This window comes from Jaminaea rosea (assembly GCF_003144245.1).
Source record: "Jaminaea rosea strain MCA 5214 unplaced genomic scaffold BDZ90scaffold_13, whole genome shotgun sequence".
Lineage (NCBI taxonomy): Eukaryota > Fungi > Basidiomycota > Exobasidiomycetes > Microstromatales > Jaminaea > Jaminaea rosea.
Window position 1 is genome coordinate 431,196 of NW_020289987.1, and position 14,648 is coordinate 445,843.

At 60.0% G+C, this 14,648-nt stretch overlaps 6 protein-coding genes across 6 annotated transcripts; 3 read left to right on the forward strand and 3 right to left on the reverse strand.

Moving 5' to 3' along the window:
- The first annotated feature begins 1,092 nt into the window (after window positions 1–1,092).
- Window positions 1,093–2,775, forward strand: BDZ90DRAFT_233858 (hypothetical protein). The gene is made up of 6 exons (XM_025506795.1): window positions 1,093–1,454; window positions 1,550–1,609; window positions 1,697–1,708; window positions 1,783–1,901; window positions 2,093–2,572; window positions 2,719–2,775. Exons 1-5 carry the CDS (start codon window positions 1,430–1,432, stop codon window positions 2,276–2,278), a joined length of 402 nt encoding a protein of 133 aa, XP_025360458.1. The 5' UTR covers window positions 1,093–1,429; the 3' UTR covers window positions 2,279–2,572; window positions 2,719–2,775.
- BDZ90DRAFT_233862 (hypothetical protein) lies at window positions 2,097–3,637 on the forward strand. The gene is made up of 2 exons (XM_025506796.1): window positions 2,097–2,179; window positions 2,260–3,637. Exon 2 carries the CDS (start codon window positions 2,596–2,598, stop codon window positions 3,259–3,261), a length of 666 nt encoding a protein of 221 aa, XP_025360459.1. The 5' UTR covers window positions 2,097–2,179; window positions 2,260–2,595; the 3' UTR covers window positions 3,262–3,637.
- On the reverse strand, window positions 3,548–8,834 carry BDZ90DRAFT_64483 (hypothetical protein). The gene is made up of 5 exons (XM_025509747.1): window positions 8,536–8,834; window positions 8,379–8,434; window positions 7,490–8,281; window positions 6,421–7,423; window positions 3,548–6,342 (listed from the first exon to the last, which is right to left on the reverse strand). The coding sequence occupies exons 1-5, from the start codon at window positions 8,642–8,644 to the stop codon at window positions 3,761–3,763; spliced, it is 4,542 nt and encodes a 1,513-aa protein (XP_025360460.1). The 5' UTR covers window positions 8,645–8,834; the 3' UTR covers window positions 3,548–3,760.
- A 79-nt stretch (window positions 8,835–8,913) lies between these two features.
- Window positions 8,914–9,453, reverse strand: BDZ90DRAFT_233863 (hypothetical protein). Its single transcript, XM_025506797.1, has 2 exons — window positions 9,149–9,453; window positions 8,914–9,072 (listed from the first exon to the last, which is right to left on the reverse strand). The coding sequence occupies exons 1-2, from the start codon at window positions 9,410–9,412 to the stop codon at window positions 9,025–9,027; spliced, it is 312 nt and encodes a 103-aa protein (XP_025360461.1). The 5' UTR covers window positions 9,413–9,453; the 3' UTR covers window positions 8,914–9,024.
- A 1,089-nt stretch (window positions 9,454–10,542) lies between these two features.
- On the forward strand, window positions 10,543–13,672 carry BDZ90DRAFT_64927 (hypothetical protein). Its single transcript, XM_025509750.1, has one exon. The coding sequence runs from the start codon at window positions 10,743–10,745 to the stop codon at window positions 13,560–13,562; it is 2,820 nt and encodes a 939-aa protein (XP_025360462.1). The 5' UTR covers window positions 10,543–10,742; the 3' UTR covers window positions 13,563–13,672.
- Window positions 13,673–14,450, reverse strand: BDZ90DRAFT_64898 (hypothetical protein). Its single transcript, XM_025509749.1, has one exon. It carries the CDS (start codon window positions 14,248–14,250, stop codon window positions 13,783–13,785), a length of 468 nt encoding a protein of 155 aa, XP_025360463.1. The 5' UTR covers window positions 14,251–14,450; the 3' UTR covers window positions 13,673–13,782.
- Window positions 14,451–14,648: the final 198 nt, after the last annotated feature.

The window sequence follows — 14,648 nt, forward strand, 5'->3', positions numbered from 1 at the left end:
TTGGCGGTGTTGGCGGGGTGTGGCGATGCCGAACGGCGAGAAGCACAGCAACGGCAGGGAGGATGACCCGGCCGGATGGGTCAGTGGCGGTATCGATGAAGAGCAAGGGGATGAGAGAGAAGGAAACGATGAAATGGGATTTGATGGGGACCTTCATCGCCGTACTCGACGTCCATATAACTCTGGCTGGCCGAACTGGGATCACAGCCTCCGCCGGACGCCATTGAGGGTCTGGTTGCCGGCTTCACAGTGCCAGTCGGACATGCAAAAAACAAGCTTTGAGTTGGCCATGGAGCCCTTTTGCGAGGCATGGCAACGACGCCTGCTCACACGAGCTTGCTCTCTCGCACCTCCTCACACGATAAGGATGAACCCTGTCGCAGGCCCTATTTCCCCCAGGCTACCCTGGTGCTGTCCATGATCACACGAGCGAGCAAGTTGAGGTTCCTGCGGCCTACGCTTGTCGCTTGGCTGCTGATGGCGGCGAGCATGACTTGACATGACAGGCCAAGGGGGCCATGTATGCGAGGCACGACTGTCGACGTGCATGCTCAATGCGGGTCGTGAGCGGTGCGTTGTGGCCGGCATCGTGTGAGTAGTCGAGAGAAGCCCGGAGGCTTCCGTGGGTGGGTAATTGAAGAGGCGCTTGCGGGGACTCAATAGGGCGGATCTCGATCCGTCGACTGGCAGTTGCTCTCTCTCCTCGCGTTCGCCGCACTCGAGGCAGGCTTGCGCGGCTTGCGTGTCTCGGCACGCATACACGTCGGTGGACGGGTGAATCGCGGGGTGCTGGCCGCTCAAAGCTAAGCTCAGGTGATTTTTTAGCTCGGCCCGCCCGTACAAGTCGAGGTCCTCGAGCTCTCAGTCGTACAAGGAGGCTTCGCTAAAGTTAACGTTGATATTGAGCATCAAAGTTGGGACCAAGTCGCGTGAGGCATGGCGAATGCGATGGCGATATTGACAAGCAGGACGACGGCGTGGACGCAAGCAGATCGACGAGGGAGCGAAAAGGCGCGGATTCCTCGAAAGGGGTAAGGGCCATGGTCTTGACCGAAGTGCAACCGTGAGCCACAGCATTAGCTAGAAAGTCGACCAGCCGGCATCCATCACAGCCATGCAGCCGCAGCGGTCAATTCGCCCAGTGGCGTCGACGAGCAGCGGCATCGACGGTGATGGCGGTGAGGTGGGTGCCGCTGTACTGCTGCGCAGCCTGTGCTGTGCTTTCATCGGCCGCCGCGCCGCGTCTTGCCGTCCGTCGCATGGCTGCCAGTCCGCCCGCGCGTCTCAGCGACTGAGCTCTATCCGGCCTCCGCTCCTTCCTCTCCTTTTGATCTCCCTCTATCCCGTCTGAATGCTTTGAAACCCTCGCCGATCATCGACGTCGTACTCGTGTAGCTGTCAGCCGTCGTTTGTGGCTGTCGTCGCCAAGATGGACGAATCGCTCCATTGTAATTGTGAGCCTATTAACAAGCTCATAGGCACGCCGATCACGAATCCGAACCAGAATCCGAGTCCTTGACACGCGGCAACTGCTCCTGCCCACGCCCAGGGCTCAAGTGTCGCAAGTCGCTCCTAGTCGAGGGTAAAGCCGTCGCAACCACTTGCAGTCGTGCGTCGAGGAGTAGGCAGGCGAGAGTGCTGCGTCATGTCTGACAGCTGTGGATTTCGCCTTTGCTCGTTGCCTTGCTCGCCCTAGATATCTTTTGCGGTGCGCCCTGGAGATAGTAGCATCCTGACCTTCGTGAGCCACGTCTGACGACGCTGTGCTATCTTGCCCCGCAGTCTCGTGTGCCGAGACCCTCTTCAATGGCAACAAGCAGTGCCCAGCCTGCAAGACAGTACTCGACCAGCCCGACGACGTAGTGCTCAGCTCCCTCAACCCTTCAGCAGACTACCGAACCGTGGGTGCGCCCTGTCCGAAACGCGGCACCACCCAAGCTGCTTCGATCGCCTACGAAATAGAGTTCTGATTTGGACCTTCCTCTTTCCCACACACCTTTTCACTTCCCGTCGCCGTACCCACGACCCCGCAATCCGCATCGAACGCCACCCTACGCCACGCCACCTATGGCGAGCTTCTCTCCACTACCAGTCAGTGCTCGCAGGCCTCGCCCCTGACGTCGTGGTCGATATTGCAGCTCGAAGCCTTGCCTTCTGGCAGTATCAAACCTCGCAGGAGGTGAGCGAGCGGACAACAGAAGGGCAAATTGCGTGTATGCTGCCAGGAGCTCACCCCGCCCCTACCTCTCGGTCCTGTAGGCCGCCTTCCAAGCCATGATCCTCAAATCAGCCCAAGAGCGCAACTCAGTTCTCGAGAAGCGCATGCAGTCTCTAATCGTTGAGGCCAACGGCGAGATCAATATCCTCAAGCAGAAGAATGCAAGCCTTGACAAGGGTGAGCCGAGGTTGCGAGATGCCTGCCAATTCCTGCCTCGCACCTGCCTCGGATCCCGGCTCAACGTCGCGCCTCGCCTCCGCGCCTTTTATGACAGATCTCGCTCACGAGAAGCGCAGGGGTAGGGAGTTGCAGGAGACGCTAAGAGCCGTTTCGAAGGACTACGAGAAGCTCAAGGTCAGCCAGGACATGGTCGTGTGATGCGAATCAGACGCAAAGATAGCAGAGCTGACGACCGCCAATTTGATCTCGCGCTCACGCACGTACGTCGCGATCCGGACCCTTGCTCCTCATTGTCTTACTCGCACTCCGCTTGTCAACAGTCTCGCGCCGATCAAGAGCAGGGCCAAAACCAACACAACCAGCAGCAGCAGCAGCAGCAGCAATCTCAGCGTAGCCTTTTCAACAATAGCAGCAGCGGCCGCCTGCACACAACCACCGCCGCCACGCCGCCCCTTGGCCCAGCAGGCGTGGCGCAAGCTGGCCCTACCCCGTTTTGGCAGGCCAATACGTCCCAGCAAGGTCCAGTGCATCGTCAAAGCTTTGTTGCTCCTACGCCCGTACGAGGCGTCAGCTCGGGAGGTATCGGCGGCGGTGTGGGAAGCACAATTTACAACGATCGAGCAGTATCCAGCCCACAACACGGCCGCTTCACGCCGACGGGGATGAGGTCGAGCGGTACGAGGATTTCGAGGGACGGAATCGGAGCAAACATGCCTAGCGTATTCGGGCAGACTGCCACCTCTTCCGTCATGGGGCCGCCTACAGGTGATGCGGGGGCGGGCACCGGAGGTCTGTTAGCAACGCCCTCGAGGCGCAACAATACGGCTGGCTCTGGGTACGTCATGGGCACGCCCAGGCGTTGAACAAGGGGCCCAGCCGCGATACGATACACATTCAGCACGACGTCGAGCATTTCACAGTCACTACCAATCCACGACTCCCACAGCGATACCTTACCACACATCATCTTACGGGCGAAGTTACCCCTCACCACTTCCGGCTGTGTTTTTGTCTTCTCACTCACTTCCCCTCCATCCTTCGAGTCAGAGAAGCGCGCTCGACTCAGGCTCGAGTTGAGCTGGCCGAGGGCGAGCGCGAAAGCGATGTAAACTTCAATTCGATCAGAGTATTCACAGCCACATCAGCTCGGGTGATTTGCACGAGATAAGTTGAGCGTGAAGTGAAGGAAATCGTTACAGGAGCAAGGAGAGCCAATGCCGAGCGCGAAGATTGAGAGAATAAGGCAAGCAGAGCAGAGGGCTGGATGACGAAAGCAGGAAGTCTGGGGCAGGATAGCAGGAGAATCTCAGGATGAGTCTCGGCGGTGGGGAAGGCTATTGCTCATCAGAGAATGATGCTCCCTTACTCTGCCTCTCCCTGCAAGCTAGGGTGTTCTGCCGCGCCTTGATTGTCCCCTCCCTCCTCCTCTCCTCCCGCACGATCCTCAGCGATGGTTGGCAGGAAGCGAGCCTTCATATCCTCCTCAACTACCATACTCGGCGCCCCTTCTTGATGATGCGGAAGAGCCTGACCCATCGGCTGGAAATGATATTGATGCTGGCCCTGACCGTGGTGTTGAACAGAGTAGGAGCGTTTCAGCCCCGGCAGGAGGCTCAGACCGTCTGCTGCCTCGACTCGAGACGTGCTTGTCTCAGCTGACGACGAGCAGGCTGTGAGCCCAAGTCCTGCTTCAGCGCCGGCACCGCCGCAGTGTATCGTAGGCATGGAAGTCAGCGTTGGCGAGCACGCCGAGGGGCCGTAGTGGCTTTGGCCGGTAGTGATGGGCGCCCCTGTTGCAGCGGTGGTGCTGGAGGAGATGAAGGCCGAGCTGGACCATGGAGCCATTCCAGCTGTAGAGGCGCCGCTGTTCGTGTCGACTGCGTGTTGGTATTGGTTCAGAAGCTGCTCCCCAGAAGTCGCTGCCGCAGTGGTTGAGACTAGCTGACTCGTGTTCCCGCCGGCAGATCCAGTTGTCTCCCAGTAGGCTTGAGACATGAGAGGTACCTGCATCGTACTAGGCGAGGACTCGACGGTAGCTGGAGCGACCCCAGTGCAACCGTGCCCCTCCGCAACTGAGGAAGGCGCATAATTCATCATCCCATCCATGCTCGCCGTAGTTACACTGTCACCGACCCCACCGGTAAAACTAGCCTGCATCGTTGGGCTGGTGGCGGGCAGAGCTTGAATCGAGTCCGCACTGCCTGGGCTGCTAGCAAAACCCGAGACCTGTTGTTGCGAGCTTGAGGCTCCGCCGTGACTGCTGATCGAGATGGTGCGATCCCGACCCGTCGTGACAACGTGCAGGGTGTTCCCACCTTCAGACACATCGACATGTTGTTGATACTGGTGCTGATCCTGCGGATTGGATTGCATCGAATGCCAATTTTGCTGATAAGCGGTTACGTACTCGCCATTCCCTCCTGTCAAGCCTGTGGGGTCAACAGTCGTGCTCGCCCCTACGGCAAAGTCGTGCCAAGCGGCTACGGCGTGATGGGCAGTGATGGGTGCTGACTTGCCTAAGATGGCGCCGAGGGAGGCAGCATTTGCTACCGTGGTGGGCGTGGCGGCAGCGTCCGCGGTCGATGAGGTCGGTGCGATCATGGTTGCGGAGTGAGCGACGGCAGTGATAGAAGGAGGCCACATCGTCGCATCGTTGAATGCAGGGTTGTCGTGAGCGAGCGGCGCCTGCGCCTGTGACTGCCAAAAATCACTGGTACCGCTGTGGTCCATGAAGGGGGCTCGCGTAGCGGACGGCGAGGAAGCGGCTGCTTGAATCAGAGGAGAGGCCGCATTGGTCGAGCTTACAAGAACAGATCGGTTAGCTCGCCCCTCAGAGATGGCAGCGTGGGATCCATCATCTGGCTGCCTGGGCCAAGGCGAAGTCAGAACAGGGGCGACAGTAGGCGACGACAGCGAGAGCGGGGTAGCCTCAAGCACGGCTAGGCATCGTGCAGCTCTTGGCCAAGCATTCGCCTGCTGATGCAGGGTCGCTTTGATCTTACTCAAATGAGCTGTGAGCATGTCCACGTGATGGTGCTCGGTGGCTTGCGCTCGTTGGATGCCCCGCGCTAGCTCGCACCCGGCAACGAAGAGAGACTCGACGCACCAGGGAGGAAGCATGGCTTGTTCAGGGTCCGCAGGGAGGTAAGGGTCATCTAGTGCGACTGAAATGTCCATCGCGGCCCGCGAACTGGCCTGCCTCCTCTCTGAAGTAGTGAAGCGACCATGCAGGAGAATGAAAGCTTGGGACAAGACCAACTTGGTAGAGAGCGATGCTTTGGCCAGTGCGGCGACCTCGTTGGCCTGCATGTCCCCATTTGCCAGGGTAGGCAAGGGTGGCAGCTGATTGTGCAAATTGAGCGAGCATTGAACCAGCTTGCGCTCCATGTCCTGCAGTCTGGTGCGGCTAATTGGCGCGAGGGAGTAGAGGTCGACACAGAGTTGCTCGATGTGAATCGCGAGGCAGCAGAGGTGCTCGGTCAAGCGCAAAAGGAGGTGCGAAGCACGCTCCGAAGTGAGAGTGTCGCTCATACCTACAGCTGAGGTGGAGTCTGGCCCCGCTGCAGGCATGTAGGGAAGTGCGTCACAGAAGCTTGCGTTGATTAGAGGTGGGTGTCCTGAGGCTACTTGCAATTTGTCAAGGATGAGGCAGCCGGCCCAGGCCATGCGGCGTACTGCGGATCCTTGTTCGTCGCCCACGACGAGGCCCTCAACATGCTCGCCGCGATGTAGGCCGAGTGCGTAGGCTGCCGTGATGGATTGAGAGAGGTAGGCGCCACACAGAGACTCGTCATCTTGGCCTGTGGCCCAATAGGCCAGTAGTTCAAGGCAGAGCACTTTGCTGAGGGATGGGCGAGAGCGAGTGGGATCCAGGAGGCACGCGGCAGATCCGCACTCAAGGAGAGGGGTTCCAGCTCCGTTGCTGAGTGAGAGGGCTACAACGACTGGCGAGCGGGTATGACGAGAACGAAGGAGTCAGCTGGCCGCGACTAAAGCGTTGAAACACCGAAGGAAGTATTCACCTTGTTCGAGAACATCGATGGTTGGGTCATCCCTCGCCGCACGCTGAGCGTCAAACCAGCCGCGATGAAGGACAGCGAATGTCGGCTGAATCCGCTCGAAATAGGCGGCAATTGCCTCTTCCTTGGCGTGAGCATCCAGGAGTGCCAAGGGCGTGATCGTGCTAAGCCGAGGCGACGCCAAGGGCAACCGCCACTTGCCGTCGATGCAGAGTGTGTTGCCTGCGGCTACCTTACTGAGTGCGCAGGGGAGACCGTGGTAGCAAGGAACCCCTCCTTCGTCAACGAGAGAGGTCTGCGGCTGCCCGTCAATCAGAGTCACGTCTATAGTGCATTCCTCGCCGTTGACGTCTCGAGGAGCGCCGCTGGAGAAGGGAACTTGATGGGATGAGGAGATCTTGCCCCGATGGTTTGAAGCCTCAGCCAGGAGGACCGCAGCCTGGACAGACGAGTTGGAGCGGCGGGGTCTAGGCGCGGTAGGCGCAGGTGCAGATGTGCCAGGCCTAACGTCCTCCTCGCCAGCGTCGGGCTCGGCGTCTCGCACAGAGAATCGCGCAGAGATGCTCTTCGCTGCCGAAGAAGAAGCAGCTCTAGCCGGTACGCCAGGCATAGCTACCCACCACGAGTCATGCCATGTCACGCCATGCGGCCCAGACCCCTTCTTGAGCGTCTGCTCGCCATCACCTGCCCTCGCCTCCCTCGCAGCTGAGAATCGCAATTTACCGCTCAACACCTGCTCAAGAGCCGTAGGGCCGACAAGGTCAGCAAGGAGGTCCCGGGCACGAGAGTCTTCTTCGCAATTTGCAGCGAGCTTGGAGAGAAGGGTGTCCTCCATTGCTTCGAGGCGGCTGATGACGGCTGAAAGGTAGCCTTTAGGTGGGCCACGCTTGTGCGAAGGCCCTTCGAATGTGCAGCGGAGACCGAGGAGGAGGCATTGCGTACAGGTGTCACTGCGTTCGGATGAAGGGATGCATCGGCACTTCTGCTCGCGGCATTTGTCGCAGGCCTGAACAGGAGAGGCATAGGGTCAACGGATTTGAACCTGGATTGTTCGGAGGGTGCAGCCACTCACCTTGGTGCTCCTCGTCTTCGGCTTCCTCTTGGCGCTCTTTGTCGTGGTGTGGCCTTCATCCACATCTGCTTCGCTGGAGCTACTGCACTCCTCAGCTTTGCCGATGATGAGCGCGGCAGCGTTGGTCGCGAGGTTGCGCTTCTTCACGGGTCGTCGACTCGTCATTGTTGTCGACAATGGGGCAGCCGATTCAGTGCGACTGTGTGTGGTGCTTGCCCTGAGGACGCGCTTCTCGCTGGGCATTGAAATTGCAGCTGGGGGCGAGCCATTGAAGGTTGGGGCGGACATCAAGCTCATTCCGCTGATGATGCTGTTTCGACGAGTGAAGAGGCTGTCGCTTGCCGGCTGCTCAGAGCTGACGGTGACCGCGAGACCAGCCAAGGAGTAGCGCCTAGTGCCCTCGAGAGAGGGGGACTGATGAAGGTTTTCTGGCTGAGGATAGAGGACTTCGCTGGAAGCGCACGTCAAGCCGCCGCTTGAGTGAGTAGCATGACTGATGCTTGACAAATCGCTGCTGTCCCTCGAGGCATGACTGCTTCTCGTCGCGGAGTCTGGGCCGCTGCTGCGGGTAGCTCCATCTACGTGGCCGAGACCCGGCGCGACCAAGGGCCGCTCACCGTCTTGAGTACCATCCTTTTGCTGTGCTTCCTCAACCTGTACGGCATCGAAGCAGCTGTTACGACGAGACGCTGCTTTGTTGGAGCAGAGTGTCGACGATGGTGTGCCAATCATCGAAGACATCTTGCAGTCGTCCTTGCCATGAGCTTGATCGGCCAATTCTTCTTGGAAGATCTTGAGAGCGGGGCAGTTTACGCGGAGGCAGGGCGATATTGAGCCATTAGTGGGGCGATTAGGCAGAGCGGCTGACGTGCCAACTAGGCTTGCTCACCTTGGCGCACATTGCCAACCTAGAGGGGCAGTGAGACAGAAACGCTGTAATGGCAGCTGTGTGGGGAGAGAAGGAGCAGAAAGGCGGTGAGGATTGAATGCGGATCTATGCAGAGGGATGGTTTGATGAAGTAGAGCTAAGCATAGCAGACACCAACCGGCAACGTAGCGTGGCTTCTCGATCCGGCGTGGACGGCAGAACCGTCGAGGGTGAGATACTACTTTCGACCTCGACTGCCCGCCGACCGATTCATTGATTGGAGCCATGCCAAGGCAAGACTATCTCGGAGGCAGCTGAGCATGGGCGGGCAGTCCTGGCCGTCTTTGCCCTGGCGAACACAGGCGCAGCCATCGCGCTCGCATTGTGCTTGCCTCGACGACTTCCAAGACGGCAGCGGCGGCCAGCCTTGGTCGGCAGAAGCGGCGGTCAGGCACCAGGGAAATCTGGCCGGTCGACGCTGCGAAGGGGTGAAATGGTTATTCCTGATGGACCTAGCTTCGTCCGCCGACGGGTTCTCGAGAGCACCGCGGCGAGGATGGCGAAGGCGGCGAGAAGACGTGGTCATGGTCATCATGGTGAGAATGCTGTTGCTGCGTGCGCTTAGATTACAATGTACGTGGACGAAACTTTCGGCGAGATGCAGAGCCTAGATACCCTCCTCCTTGAGGCGAAGAGCCTTGGCCGGCGCCTCGATCTGCGTGGACGAGGACGAGGGGGGGCGAGTCAATGAGGGGTGAAGGCAATGGCACCTCCCATCTTCGCCCGCTTACCTTCCTGAAGAGCTGCTCTACCGTCATCTCGCTGCCCGTATCCACTCTGAGCTTCTTCATGTCGCTATACACTGCCTCGATCCACGCTTCGCTGCCCTTGGTCGCCTGGATAGCCACCTGAGGGACGGCCTGGTGCTTGGGTGAGGGCTTGGCTGGCAATGCTGCGAGGAGCTGGCGTGATGAGCGGACGCCGCTGGTCGTCGAGAGATATGGCAGTCCGAATGTGAGGGAACTGATGTGCTTGAGAGTAAGAGCAGGCGGCATGATGGGCAGGTCAAGGCGTCGTCGAGGCTAGAAGATCACGGGCAACGAAGGATGAGGACAAGGCGGAAGGAGCAAAAGGTGCAGGCAGATCTGCGCGCCAAAAGCCACTAGGCGGACGTGGCCTGACCCTCGCCCGCGCTTCCCTCACGCTTTCAGCCAGCTAGCATTGAAGCACATGAGCCTGTTTCACAACTGAATGCTCATGGGCTTTGCGGGCGATGTCAGTCCTCCTCGCTCTTCGCTACCAGGCCTAGAGATCGCGCGGCTTGTTCGGGCCTGAGTTGGGTCGCATCTCACAGTTTTTTCTCCTGCCGATTGCCCCTCAATCTCACGATGACGACAGCGACAAGCACGCTCATTCAGTTTGAGCTTCGCAACGTCTCCCTCGAGCTGCCTGAAAGGGCAATGTCGTACAAGTCTTCAGAAGTCATGGGCGCAGGACTCGTTCAATGAGTGGGCGACATGGCTGCTCGCCGCTCGCCGCTCGCCGCTCGTCGGACTGGCTCGACTCGGCGCGCTTGCCGGCGACGGCAACGTCGACGCAGCCCGTCCATTGGGCTCGATCTTCGACGTCAACTCCATGCTTGCGACGCAATGGCGTCGACGTCGACGGCAGAGCCACAGCGAGGTCCGGCAAATAACAGCAGCAAGAGACGAATTGGAGAGACTGGCTCTGACGGGCAAGCCGAGCTGTGCTCTGGGCGTAGACTCTCGACTCACCACCTACCGCCTGGCGCATGCGTAGATGTTCGTCTCGACTTCCAAGTCGCCGTTGAGCCCTGGCTAGGCGTTGCTGAGCTCAGTGGTAAGCCTTGGTGAGCGCCTGGCTTATAGTCGGTGGTCGGTGGCTCCGACGATCTTGACTTCCCTCTTTCCTCACCATCTCCTCAACCCCTTTTCTCGTATCCCTGTGTTCCTCGTAACCTCGTTGGCTCTGGTAGCCTCGTGTTCATCCCTCCACCCCCTACCTCTTACCACTTCCTCCTTTCATCGTAGACAGAAGCTGGGCTTCTCATCCACCGCCACTCCCATCACCACCTTCTACACACATCGACCTTGACGCTAGAGCTAGCCTCAACGTCCACTTCGAGACTCCCGACTTCTACCTCTACGAAGAACCCTTTCACGCCGGAGCACCTGCCTCTCTGCCTCTCCTTCATCGCCTTGCTTGCTAGCCAACAAGACCCGTGAAGAGCACGATTCGCAAACGCCCGCTTTTTGAACTCTCTTCCCCTCGTCACGCACCTTTACGTACTTCTGGACTGGTTCCATCTCGCGACTATCTCAGCACTTCATTCACCCACCTACACACCAAATACATTAGCTCAAAATGGTCTCTGCTCGCTCCAACACCATGCTTTCTCCCGCTTTTGCTCAACTCTCCGTGGCCCTCGCCTGCGCGATGCTCCTCGCCAACAACAATGGAGCCCACGCTGTCCCCCTTCGCGCTCGTGACGGCTCCCTGCCTCTGAGTCTCGACAACAACGCCATGTACCAGATGGGTGTCCCCGCTGGTGGATCCGACATGTACCAATCGATGCTCGCTCAGGACCTGGCTGCTCAACAGCAACTCACTGCAAGCCTCGCCGCCACGCCCGTCAATGGCGCCGTAGCTGCTGCTGAGACGAGTCCCGCTACCCCGTCCTCGTCGGTGCTGCCTGGCGACATGTTCTTCCAAGCCGAGGGTGTGGCTCAGCCCACCGCCGCCGTCGCTGCTCCCGTCGAGGCTGCTCCTCAAGATGCTGCCGTTGCCGACACCGTGGCTCCCGCCTCTATGCTCCCTGGCGACCTCTTCGAGCAAGCCGCCGGTGTACCGCAGCAGATTGAGATGGCTCAGAACAACAACGTCGCCAGGCGCAGCATCGGTCACGGTGCTGGTGCACGCAAGGCGTGGCGTCCTCGAGGCTCTTCGAGGATGGCAGCTTTCAAGCGTCAAGAGCCCGTAGCTGCCACCGACGCTACCACCGACCCCGACGCCGTGCCCAACATGTCTGCCTCTGCTCAAGAGCCCACTTCCGCTGCTCCTACGGAGACTCCTGCCTCGGTCGCTCCTCCGGACACCGCTGCCTCGGTCGCCCCTACGGACACCCCTGCCTCGGTCGCTCCTACGGAAACTCCTGCAGCGGACGCCGCCACGCAAGTCACACCTTCGGCCGCCCCAACTGACGCGCCCGCCTCAGTAGCCCCCACGGACGTGCCTGCATCGGCTGCCGATAGCCAGGCTCCCTCTCAAGCTCCTGCCTCGGAGGCACCGTCGACCACCCCGGCCACGGAGACACCGACACCCACGGACGTACCTGTGCCCTCTGCTGGTGTCACTGATGCCGCCAACAATGCCGCTTCAGCACCAGTAGCTTCCTCTGTCGCCCCCACCACCACCGAGGCTGCCTCTGTTGCTCCCACCACGGCTCCTGCTCCTTCTGCTGTCTCGAGCGAGGCCATCTCCCAGCTCAGCCAGGCTAGCGAGGTTGCTTCATCTGCGGCTGCAACTGCTGTCGAGTCTGTCGCATCGAGCTCGCCGTCGCTCGACGCCACCAGCTCGCCGACGCCCGATGCTACCAGCTCGCCATTGCCAGACGCGACACCCTCCGTGGCCTCGCAGGCATCTGAGGTTGCCACCGACAGCGCTACCCCCTCAGCCACGGACGCTGCCAAAGAAAATTCCAGCCAGTCCTCTTCGGCTACGCAAGACGCCTCTGCCGTGCCCAGCAGCGTTGCGTCTTCCATGTCCAGCAGCGAGGCCGCCTCAGCCTCCTCAACCGAGTCAGTGCCCGAGCCTACCTCAACGCCACCTGCTGAGAAGGCGGCTTCGTCTGCGTCTCAATCGTCTACTTCATCAACCATCGACGAGGCCAAGGCTACCAGCTCGCCCTCGCCGGACGCTACCAGCTCGCCATTGCCGGAGGCTACCCCCTCAATGACCTCCAAGGCCGATGAGAAGGACGACCCTCAGACGTACACCATGACCCTGACTCTGGGCAACGCCAAGGGAATGGAGACAGCTAGCGTGTCGGAGTCGACCGCGTCGCCGACGCCTACGACTGACGGTGACAACGACGCTCCTTCCTCTATCGTCGAGCCCACCTCGACCGCTTCGCGTGCTCAGATGACCTCTGCCAGCGAGAGCGCTGCTCCCTCTTCGTCGTCCGCCAGCTCGTCCAGCGCAAGTGACGAGGCCAAGTCTACGGCGAGCGAGCCTGTCCCCACCATCGAGCCCACCTCGACTCCTACCGGAGACAAGGAGGCCCAGTCGACTAACGAGTCCTCCATGGCTTCCTCAACGTCCATCGCTGAGGAGTCGGCCGCCCCCTCTTCGACTCAGTCTACCTCCGAGGCTCAGAGCACCGCCAGCACCGATGCTGAGAAGGGTGCCTCGAGCAGCTCGTCCGCTGCCCCTGCAGAGAGCTCGCCCGCTGACAATGGTGCACCTAACCACATCGCCGGGTCACGCACGACGATTGACGGTCAGATCTGGGAGGCTATGACAGTCATTGTCCCCATGGGCACTACGGCCGACTACAAGCCCCGCAACGAGTGGCGTCCTCGCGACCACCTGCCCAAGGCTACCGGCCTCGCCCGCCGTGACAACAATGGTACTTTGCCCCCTCTCCTTCAGCCCACCACTACTGCTTCGTCCTCCTCGGCAGCACCGACCTCGACGCTGAGCACCGGTGGGTCCAAGGCTGACGACAACTCGGCAGACGACGATGAGGACGACTGTGATGATGGCGAGTCTGAGCCTACGACCAGTGCGGCAAAGACGACGGCCAAGGCGACCACCTCGGCCAAGCCTACCACCACAACCTCAGCCAAGCCTACTTCGACGGCCACCTCCGCCAAGCCGACGACCTCAGCCAAGGCCACGAGCACGACCTCGACGGCTGCGAAGACGACAGCAACTGCCCCCGCTGCCACCTCGACGGGCTCTGGATCTTCCAGCAGCACCGCGGCCTACACGACCTTCTGGAGCAACCTGCAGAAGCTCCTCAACAGCTCCGCGGACACCACTCAGCAGTCTTCGATCTGGGCTTCGCTGAACAAGGCATTCGGCTTCAGCAAGAGGGGAGAGGAGCTCCTCGAGGGAGAGGAGTGGGAGGAGAGAGAGTTTGAGGAGGCCATGGAGGGTGTCTGGTTCGTCAGGGATGAGTAGGTGGTGACGTAAGATGTGTGCTATGTGCTTTAATGTCGTGAATGATATCCTATCCAAGTTACGATGACCACCAAGATGTGATTGGGTGAGCCTGACTGAAACGAGATGAGGTGGGACAGATGGACCCTGATGAGCGAGCTCGCTGCTCGTTGAACCCGCCCGCCAAGCTGACCCAGAGAGGACGCCAAGGACCGTTCGCCTTCGTTTCGTCATCGTGAGCTCATCGAGCACCGCCCCTTGCACTCATTCGCTTGTTCACCACCCCGTGCTCACTACAGACGCGCCTCTGTCGCGCCCTCACGGATGAGATGGCCTTCGACAACAGTGTCCCTTCAATCGTGCTTGCTTGTTTTTCTGCTTCCCATCGGCACCACCCGCATCTTCCCCTCGCCTTGCATCTCAAGAAGCTCAACCTCTCACTGGCAGGCACGCGGGTGCACGTCCTGCCGGCGGGAGGGCGGTCGGGCGTCGTCGTCGTCGCCGCGGGCGGCTCGCCGGGCTCGAGCTCCAAGACGATGCACGACGGACGCGCCTTCGACTTTCTTTCTCCGTCTCGACAGATGAGGCGTGCGCAGACGAGATGACGGGTGGGTCGGTGGGGTCTTGGCACGAACGAGAAAGCGAGCGAGGTGGACGACAGAGCAAGCAGAGCCTTGCATGAACGAGGGACGACCTTGATTGCTTTCATTTATTGCTTCGCTACTCCTCTTCGTCCTTTCTTGCATCTTCACGGTCACCAACAGCATCCTCCTCGTCGTTCATTCCGCACTCACTGTCCCTCCATCGAGCGACCAACTCATAGCGGGCCGTGAACTTTCAATTTCTTCCCCGCCCCAGACGCCGCCATATCTCGACGTATCCGTGCTCCTCTCCGCTTCCTCCTCCTCTTTCCCCTCTCCGCTTGAACCCCTCGAGCGGCTTTCGAAGAAGAGCGGCTTACGCCCTCTGACCATTCACATTGCGCCAAGAAGAGCCAAGGAGTAAGACCTCTCAACAACAACGAGCAGTAGTTGCGACTCGACGTCGTTTTCGTCTTTCCCGACACCATATCCACACCGTCTTCGTCCTCGACCAACAACTCGTCGC